The sequence below is a fragment of the Odontesthes bonariensis genome, chromosome 19 (genome assembly GCF_027942865.1).
Source record: "Odontesthes bonariensis isolate fOdoBon6 chromosome 19, fOdoBon6.hap1, whole genome shotgun sequence".
In the NCBI taxonomy this organism is placed as follows: Eukaryota; Metazoa; Chordata; class Actinopteri; order Atheriniformes; family Atherinopsidae; genus Odontesthes; species Odontesthes bonariensis.
Genome location: NC_134524.1, coordinates 19,393,076 through 19,402,954, shown reverse-complemented (window position 1 = coordinate 19,402,954; position 9,879 = coordinate 19,393,076). Strand labels below are relative to the sequence as shown.

General features: G+C 40.9%; 1 protein-coding gene across 1 annotated transcript; it reads left to right on the top strand.

Annotated features, from left to right (window-relative positions):
• Positions 1-6,353: 6,353 nt before the first annotated feature.
• On the top strand, positions 6,354-9,879 carry reeld1 (reeler domain containing 1). Its single transcript, XM_075450892.1, has 4 exons — positions 6,354-6,498; positions 6,720-6,996; positions 7,124-7,284; positions 9,578-9,879. The coding sequence occupies exons 1-4, from the start codon at positions 6,354-6,356 to the stop codon at positions 9,877-9,879; spliced, it is 885 nt and encodes a 294-aa protein (XP_075307007.1).

Below are 9,879 nucleotides of genomic sequence, written 5' to 3'. Positions count from 1 at the left end.
TGAGGTTCTCAGAGCCTGAGTTGGTTCATATGGCTCTAACATGTCAGAGATGTACTTTGGCGCTTGACCATGAAGAGACTTGTACACAAGCAGAGCTGTTTTAAAGTCTATTCTCTGAGCGACAGGAAGCCAGAGCAGAGACCTGAGAACTGGACTAATATAGTCATATTTCCTGGTTCTAGTCAGGACTCGAGCAGCAGCGTTCTGGATGTACTGCAGTTGTCTTATAGCCCGTTTAGAGAGCCCAGTGAGCAGGCTGTTACAGCAGTCTAACCTGCTGCAGACAAACGCATGGATTAAGTCTCTCTAAGTCTGGTTTAGACACTATTCCTTTGATTCCGGCAATGTTTTTTAGATGGTAAAAAGCTGCTGATGTAATTGATTTAATGTGGCTGTTAAAGTTCAGGTCTGAGTCCAATATTACCCCAGAATTTCTAACTTGATTATTAGGTTTTAGAGAGAGAGTCTCAAGGTGACTGATAACACTTTCTCTTTGTTTCTGTGAGCCACAGACAATGATGTCAGTTTTGTCTGAGTTTAGCTGGAGAAAATTGTTTTGTATCCACACACTGATCTGTTCGATGCAGCGACACAATGTATCTACAGGCCCGAGTTCTCTTGCTGTCAGTGACACATAGATCTGAGTGTCATCTGCATAGTTATGACACATTATAGCTGCGTATTAGCTGGCCTAATGGAAGCATGTACAGATTGAACAATAGGGGTCCCAGGATTGACCCCTGGGGAACCACACAGGTCATAGCCATTTGGTCTGAGACACAGTTACCGATTTCAACAAAATATTTCCTGTCCTCGAGATAGGACAGGAAATATTATAATAGGATATGACCTTTAGCATACAGCTAAAGCAACAATTGAGTGGTTTCTGGGGAAATGTTCAAATGTGCTGGATTGGCCTCGTCAAAGCCCGGACCTCGATGCAATTGAGAATCTGTGGCATGACGTAAAGATTGCAGAGGAACCCGTCCAACTTGAAGGAGCTGGAACAGTTTTACTTGAATACATACGCTTGCACCACTTTCTGTTTTTTGTTTTTTTTAATCTCTTCACCAATTTAACTATCTTTGTATTATTTTAAAACAGCTGCAGTTGGCACAACAAATAAGTTCCGAAAATGTCCACAGTTGTTGTTATTTAGCTAATTAATATATAACGTGGATTTAAAGCAGAATTTGATTGGCTGAATGAAAAATACTTTTTGTTATATTCTCTGAAACTGGCACCAGTCCCTGACAGTGATATGTTAAATAAATAACCTGAGAAAAAAAAAGTGCTTCAGGTTTTCTCTTCAAGTCTTTCTTGTGACTTATAACACTCCACAGTGCCTGACTGAATACGAACAAGTCAGAGTCAAGAGTCATGTCTAGCCTGTGTCAATTGAGACCTACAATGGCCCTGGTTACTTGCCTCTTCTTGTAGAGGCTTTTGAGGCAGGGCTGTAGCACAGCAGAGAGGGACGGGTAGTTGCATTAATTCAAATTTTCAAGCCAGTCCCTCACAAGATTCCCAACTTCTTCTCTTTCGAGTTCTTTATTTGAGGATATTCTTGCCCAAACTGGAGGAAGGGTTGAGGGGAATTGCTTTAACATGTAGAGGCCTATTTTTCAGGGGCTCAAACTGACTTACAGTGTCTTGAATTTATAGTGTCTCAGGCTGAATTGTGTATTCCTCCATCTGAACATGTGGTGTCAGTCACTGAGAATGCTCTGCATGGATGGGAGGTCAGAGCCGATGAATCTCTGAAGTTCCGATGACTTATTGAAGAGATTTTCTCTTGGTCTGAGTTGTGCCCAAATCCCTGTGTGCTTACTTGTTCCCACCTGTGACAAAGGATGGTTGTGCTATGCGCATATTTCAAGTTCTCTTCAAACTTAAATTCGGTTTTTAACTTTTTTATCAGTCCATATGGTGTTTTTATCATATTCTAGGAGGAGCATGCATATGTGACTGATAAACTAGAAATCCATTCACACTGTAAGGCATTTCATTTTTGGTCACAATTTACTAATCATCATACAGAGGATCTCTGGCCATTTGACATTTAATATCTATGTTCTTGTAAATTTTGTCCTGAAATTGACTTTGCGCTGTGTGATCCCAGCTCCGGGTGTACAGAGTCGTGGGGAGGATTGAGGAGTCGGTATGATTGTTTGGCAGTTATTGGTGCGGCTCATGTAAAGTTGTAAAAAAAAGAGCTCTAGTGTGTACATTGTTGTCAGGACTCAAGTTTCACTGTTCAGTATACTGGAGTTCATGTATTCACAGTTCAATTCCCTTCAGATTTGACTGGTGCACTTTTAATTACATGATCTGGTTATGGCCTCATCTTCTGCTGTTCTGGTTGAAGAACTGGAGCTGAAAACGTTCTTAATGACGGCATATTAGTCCGTTTTGGAGGGAAACACCAAACTGTTTTTAAAAAATTGCATTAAGATTTCATATAAATTTGCCAGTTTGAGTCTTTTTTTCACTGACTATGTCTCTCACTCTACTCTGGCCAAGGACTCGGCCCCACTCACCACGTATCTTGATGAACTAACACCTAATAATCAAGTATTAATTGTCTTTTGAAAAGATATCCCATTTTCTTATGCCGAATTGCCAGCTTGAGATTCCTTCCACACTCTGACCAACTCTAACTTCTTCAGTCTGGCTGTCCCTTCAAAGTGTCTGGCTTAAACATTCAGTCTCAGGACATGCAGATCAACAACATGATCAAAGATTTTCTGGGAGAAAAGGGAACATTTATTGTATGCTTCCCTTAAGGAATTACTGAGCCATGAACAAAACGTTCATCTCTGATGTGTGATGTATCAATAGCTGTTTACTCAAGTCGCTGAGATGTTTCTGAGCCAAAAATATGCATCAGACTTGTTTCCATTAAATGGTTTGAAGTAAATAAATTAGCCTGTCTGGTGTCAGAGGGTTGTGGTACAGGCCCAGAGAGAAATGGAAAAGAGGGCTTAAGAAATTTGTTTCAAACTGTGGTCGTTCTTTTGTATTCGTGAGTATTTGTCATCTATACTTACGAGAGGCAGAGACAGCGGATTGACAGAATTAATCTGCAAGAGGCTTCCCAAACAAAACAAAACAGACAAGCAGCAAAAACCACCTCAATCAAACATAAAACCACACATTCAAACCGTCAGGGCTCCAGCTTCACCAAACATAAGGGACCAATTCTGCAAACTTGCTGCTTGCGACTTCATCTGGAACAAGTACTGTTGGTATCAGAGAGGCATTTGATATACTCATTGTGGCTGTAGAAGGAAAAGTACTGAAAATACTGTGGGAGCGATGATATCAATAAATGTGGCATAAGGGCTGTGTTTTGTGGTCAAAAACCGCAGTATTACATTCATGCGGTGCACTAGACACAGTGCTATATCTGGTTCCAACCTGCAGGGGGAGAACAAAGTCGGCTGTTTGTCTCTGTCTGTGGTCTTTCCAGAGGTATTTGATAAGGAATCAGCTTTAATTGGGCAGGGTACACCCTGGACGGGTCGCCAGTCTATCACAGGGCCCAGATAACTAGTATTTGTCTTAAATATTGTTTTACATCTTTTCATACTTATTCTTTTCTAACCAGCTAGTCCCACTGAGATTATAATCTATTACGAAAGGGACACATAAAAACACAATTTCTCCTCCAGACATTATGCTATCTGCAATAAAACTGCCCACCAAATCAGTTTTATTCCCCTCAAACTCAATATTCTCCACTGAAGAGATTTCAAGTTGCGTCTTTTATCTTGGTGGGGGGGTTTGTTTTAAGCAGGATCGATATCCTTCAGTTGGAAAAACCATGAAAACAGAAGGCCTGACCAGAATTTTTTGAAAATTAAATTCTGCTACAACACAGCGGCCCTGTTCTGCTTACCCTCATCATACTCAGCCTTCAGCCTCACAAGCAAAAGCAAAAGCACACGTTTTAAACAAATGGACACGATCACGTACTTGTTACACATCTTCCTATCTTCATAATCATACTGATTTTATTCCTATACAAATAAGTTAACTGTAATCCTGTAATTATCATGTTCAGAATATCTTAATTTTATGCTGAATTTACAGAATTCATTTATGTGCTTTTCTGATTTAGTAGCCCAAACGTTTTACATGGAACAAGCTGTACAATATCATCATATTAGAGAAACTCAATCCCCTCTTTACATACTCTTAAATTTGTTTTAAGAACTGTCCAGAAGGAAACACATTGCTGTTTTACATAGGTTTTAACTGGAGGAGAAATGTGTTCGTTGGTATTATCCTGCTGTTTTTTTCTTTCTTCTTTTGTAACTATTATGTATGTCAGCTTAACATATTGTGTATTTGCATTTGAAATTATTTTCTATCATGTGAAACTTTTGCGTTTTATATGTCCATCTTCTACCTTGAAGATATTTTCCATTTTTCTTGTTAGAGAAAGAAAAATAATACATTCAAGTGGAACAGACAGATTCTGTGAGCTCTACCTTTGTAAATAATCAGCAGGCCTCAACTGGAGTGAGATGTGCACTTGCCAGAAGGAATAGATCAATAGAAGTTTCTGGGAGATCCTAGTAGGGAGGCAGCTACAGCTGGTGTACATCCTGTTAGTGTGGTGAGGTGGTGGTGTGTTTAATCCCATAGAGTTAGGCCCAATAGAAAAGAGTTACATTTTATACAGTGTAAAACTGAAGCAAAAACTCTTCTATAGTTCCACGGAAATTCCCTTTGTGTCTCTCTTAAGTCTGTTTAGTATTTATAAGCTTATGCATGTTAGAAACATTGACAAAGAAACAGAAATACATGAGATGACATAACTCTATAAATGCGCAGCTGGGTTTTATCTTTTTTTAATTTTCTTTTCTTAAAATACATCTTTGGCAAAAAAGTTCATGTGTGTGAAATTGAATATAAAGAGAAGCTAAAAGTGTTAACAGTAAATTGAAAATGAAGTAATGCTGGCAGTACTGTGGCTGCAGTTACTCAGCTATTTGAGATAAATGCACACTAGATAGCTCTTAGTTGACCATGTAGGCCACTTACATTTAGCCTCATGTTTGTGTGAACATATCAATTGCCTCCAGTGTTCTGTGTCTGTTTCAAGCACCAGAACTGGCTCAACTGAATCGATTTTCCAGATGTTTGGTTATTTAAGATAGTTATATAAGGCCATGTTTGTGTCGTTTCTGAAGCTGTCAACAACCATACACACAAAAGCCTTCCCCCTTATTCTTTAAATGTCAAAACTGACATAAAAAACCTCAAATAATTGAACTCAGGAGACAGTCTGTAGGTCTACTAGATCTGGATCTATGCGTCTCCCTCCTCCCTCCACATCCTGGTACCCCAAATCTCTTTGTATTTCAGGGTCATCCTTACACACTTTAGGGAATCAGTCACAGCTCAATGTTGGGATTCCAACGCTCCAGGAGATTTCAAAGCTTGATAACACAACTGAGTGGAACTGACTCGCAGTGAACTGAAGAAGTTGGAGATTTTTATGACATCCTGAAGATCACTGCTCTGTAAAGGTGAGGATGCGCCGGCACAAAACTGATCCATGCTGCTGCTGCACCATCATCCACTCATCTATAATTTCATTGTTTTAGATTTGTTCTATGTAAGCAAAAAAACAAAAAAATATTCAGCTTGAGAGGACAATGTTTAGTGTCTGGTTATTTAGAAATTTGTCCGTAGTCCTCGTTCAACAAGTAAACATATTTCCTCTCATTTCTGTCCAATCTAATCTTATATTTGTGTTAAATTCAAATAGATTTACAACATCAAGGATTAATCTATCATTTTCTATTATCAGTACTGTTTACATCAGCATGAAAAATACTGAAGAAGATCTGATTGTATTTTCTGTTTCTCTTATTGACAATAAAAAAATGTTAACTTGAGAAGTTGGGGAACCAGTAATACATACATCTAAAGCTGCTTCTGCATTTTGTCTGAGTTTTTGTTAAATGAATAATGAAATAGTAAAATCTGTCATTTTTTTGCCATCTGTAGTTTTGCATTTCACACGTTTTGTTGTTTATTTTTGTCTCACTTTTGTCATTTTACATATCTTTGCTGTCCCTGCTTGTCTTTAACTTTGGGAAACTTTGCTAATTTTTTTCCCCTTTGGTCGCTTTAGATACTGCGAGCATTTAGGTTTTTTGATTTCTAGATATCTGCATTTTTTGCATGTATTCAGACCATACTGCCAGTCCGATGTCTCTTAATGTTTGGATTGAACTGACTGAAAAATATTATGTTTGCTTGTGTATTTAGTGATGTCGTCCATCCTCCTATTTTCCTGGTTGTCTTTGGTCTTATGCTCGCTGGCCCCACCCATAATGTCTTTCTCCCATGGTGCAAGCATTGCTGCCTGTCTGGAGATGACTCCTGGTCACATACGTGCTCATCCCTTGGACCCGCAGCACAGCTATGTCTCTGTCCACACATCCACCTCATCGTACCACCCTGGACAGTTAATAACAGGTACTACTTGACCATCATTTAACTCATGGAGTAGACAAGTAAAACTGCAAGGTTATAATCTAGAATGTTGAATCACTAATTGTTAAGAGAGCTTACTCAACTTGTCTGAAGTTTGCAAGTGTGTGATGCTGTTTTTTACAAATTAATTTAGTCAAATAGTTAATTGCAGTTTATGCTCATGTTTTTTTAAATGGTTCGTTGTCTCTATCAAACCATGTCAGTGACTGTCCGAAGCTCTCGGGACTTCATGGGTTTCCTGCTTCAGGCTCGCAGTGTCGGGGTTAGGAAAAGTAGGACTGGAAGAATTGCTAGAATGAGATCTACGAGACTGGGCCCTCTTCTGGTGGGTGGCTCTTGGATCCTAACTCCCCCGGGTACCCACACCATGCACTGCCTCTCAGAGTGCGACACTGTAACACACTCTGACAAACAGCGGAAGAGATACCTCTCGTTTCTATGGAGGGCTCCTGATATACCAGTGGGAGACCTACGGTTTCAGTAAGGCCGCCACTATCTATTGGCACAATGTCATTAAGAAAGCTATTATTTTAAGTCAATGTTCTGTTTATTATTGCTTTAGTTATTATATTCAATGGTGCACGCACCTCTGTGTCCTCTATTCTAGCATCACTGTGGTACAATCCTACTTTGTTTACTGGGCTGGTATTGAGTCTGCAGTTGTGCGTGATGCAAGTCGTAGAAGTTGGAGAGGGAGTAATACCACAGCAGTGGATGAACTGAGCACAATTTTTGCAGTTCAAGAGGATAAAGTTACTGACCTGCCAGGTAGGCAAAATTCTGTGATAAGCTGTGGTATGCAACTGTGGGCTAAGACAAGACAGCAACTAGGAATCCTACGGATTGGTGTATAAGAATGAAAAACCGTGGGGTAGGGCAAAGGGTGGGATTGAGATTGGGGGCTTTATCTTCCCATCAATGGCTTGTTATAACTGCTATCGTCTCTTTCCTTTTTGTCTCGCAGCCTTCAGAGCCCAGAAAACACCAAAAAAACAAATTAACAGGGCAGCTAGTTCTTCTACTACCCCAGAAACAATCAGAGGAACTGATATTCTCAAGTCTCTGAAAACACTGAGAAAAGTCAATCGCCCAGTAGTGGAATTGAACAGCTCCTTGAATTTAACAAATCATGCGGAAAGTGAAACCAAGATTTCAACTTCAGGATATCTTCAAAGTGACACCCGTGCAACTCCAGCATCCCTTTCAGGTGAGTCAGAAGAGACGGCCATTGATCCGGTGTCTCCTACCAAGGACCCCCTTTCTTTCACATCCACTGCTTCCTCGATTGACGTAAGAAGGACCGACACTACCACCACGGATTTTCCAAACATCACAGTACAAAACTCAACAAACTGTCGTTCTCTGCTAAATTGTCCTGTTCCCCTCTTTCCACTAAATGATGCAGAAGTGGAAAGGAAAGAACTTCAGATAAGCTCTCAGGAACCAAAACAGAATGCTAATCTGGAAAATAAAGACATAACACTAACTTCTGCAACCACTACAACTACACTGTTGATCAGTCACAGCATTGACAATACAAATACCCCAAGATCCACTTACAGCAATCTAAGAGGGCAGATTCAGGAGCAAAAAAGTTTTACAAAGTTTGAGAACCAGAACAAGTCGGAGGAATTCCATGGGACTGTCCTAACCGAGTTCCAAATGAGTACAATAAAAACAAAAATAGGTCCACACTTCAAAACGTATTCATCAAAGCCAGTTCTTCCATACAAGTCTTCAAACCTTGAGCCTTTTTCAGCTTCATCCCATTCTCAGGACAACCTTCAGTCTCACAAAACTGTAAGTCAGCCTGAAAACATTTCATCTGGACCCAAAAGTACTTCAAAACACACAAGTTTGCCTCAAACAACCACACAACTGAGCAGCCCTCTTCAACCTCAGTCTCTTAGCAGCGTTCACCAACTCCTGCCAGAAACTAAATCAACTCAAACTCAGGCTCAACCAAGCCTTGTCCAGACAGACCTGCCCCAATTTGAAACACATCCACAAGTTTCAAGAACCTCTCCTCAATTGCAGTCCTGGCCCCTTTTCCAAACTGGTAAGACTTTGAATCTATCCCCAGTGACTCCTCGGCCCATCCATCCTCTATTCTCTACATCAAGGTTTGACCCAGTCTTCCCTTTGGAAAAAGATCTTAAGTCTCAAGCAAAGATCAAAAGCATGAGCCCGGCCTTTGGTTTTGTTCCTTCAGCCACTCCATCACCTTCTTTTTCAAGTTCCTCCCACCTTGACTCATCCACTTCCTATATTGTTCATCCCGGTGCTACAACTCCTCCGCATCAATCTGGAGGCTCAACCCTGGTGTCCGTGTTTCCATCCTTAAGGTCAACATTGCCCATCCATTCCACTTCCTCCTCTTCAAAGAACCAACCCAAAACAGCCCCAGCTTTTTCTGCTCTCCCTTCTCCTTTCCCAATTTCCACACCTCCTCATTTATCTTCTACCCAGCCTTCCTCTACTTCCTCTCTGCCATCTCTCTTCATTTCTTCTGCCATTCCTTCCACAAAGTCCTCCAACTATCCATCACTAACTCCCTTGTCTTCAATCCCAAAATCTAACTCTTCTCTGTGTGTCACAAGTTCTAACTGCTCCTCACCTTCCTCTTCCACAGAGTCCTTTACTCTGTCCTACTCATCAGCAATTTCCATTTTATTAGCTTCTTCGCCAACTTCACCTCCAGCCTCTTTCTCATCCACCTCAACATCTTCCCCCTACACAGAGGATTTCACATCTCCTGTTATTTCATCCATCACCTCCCCTCATTCAGGACTTTCCCCAGCTCCAAGTCGCTCTCTAAATACACCGAAATCTTTGGTACCCTCTCAAAAGATCACTCCAGGCCAGACATTACTAATCCAGACACACATTTCACCCTCTAATTATGAGCCAGATCTTAATGTACCATCACCAAGAACAGTTGTTCATCCAATCCCCAAACCCTATCCAAACCTCAGGGTAAATCATGGACAGGAGTTTAAACCTAACATTCCGAGCACTGATAACAAACCCAAGCGTCCCTCCAATCCCTCCGAATCTCCAGAGAAGGAAGGGAAGTATCCAGACATCATCCCCAGACACAGTACCTGGGAGCTGGGCATACTGCTAGGCTGTTCAGCTGGCTTAGGCATGGTGCTGATGGTCGGAGTAAGGTACATGTACCGGCAGGCATGTGGCAGACGGACAGAGGTGACCCTGAATGACAGGGAGAGGGAATATGAGAGAGGAGAGAGAGGGCTGATCCATGTCCAGGAGTGTGGAGATTTGGTGAGAGTCCGAAAAATTAGAGAGAATAGTTTTGTGCTTTTGACTGAGTATGATGTTCTGGCATCACCTGGAAACTGA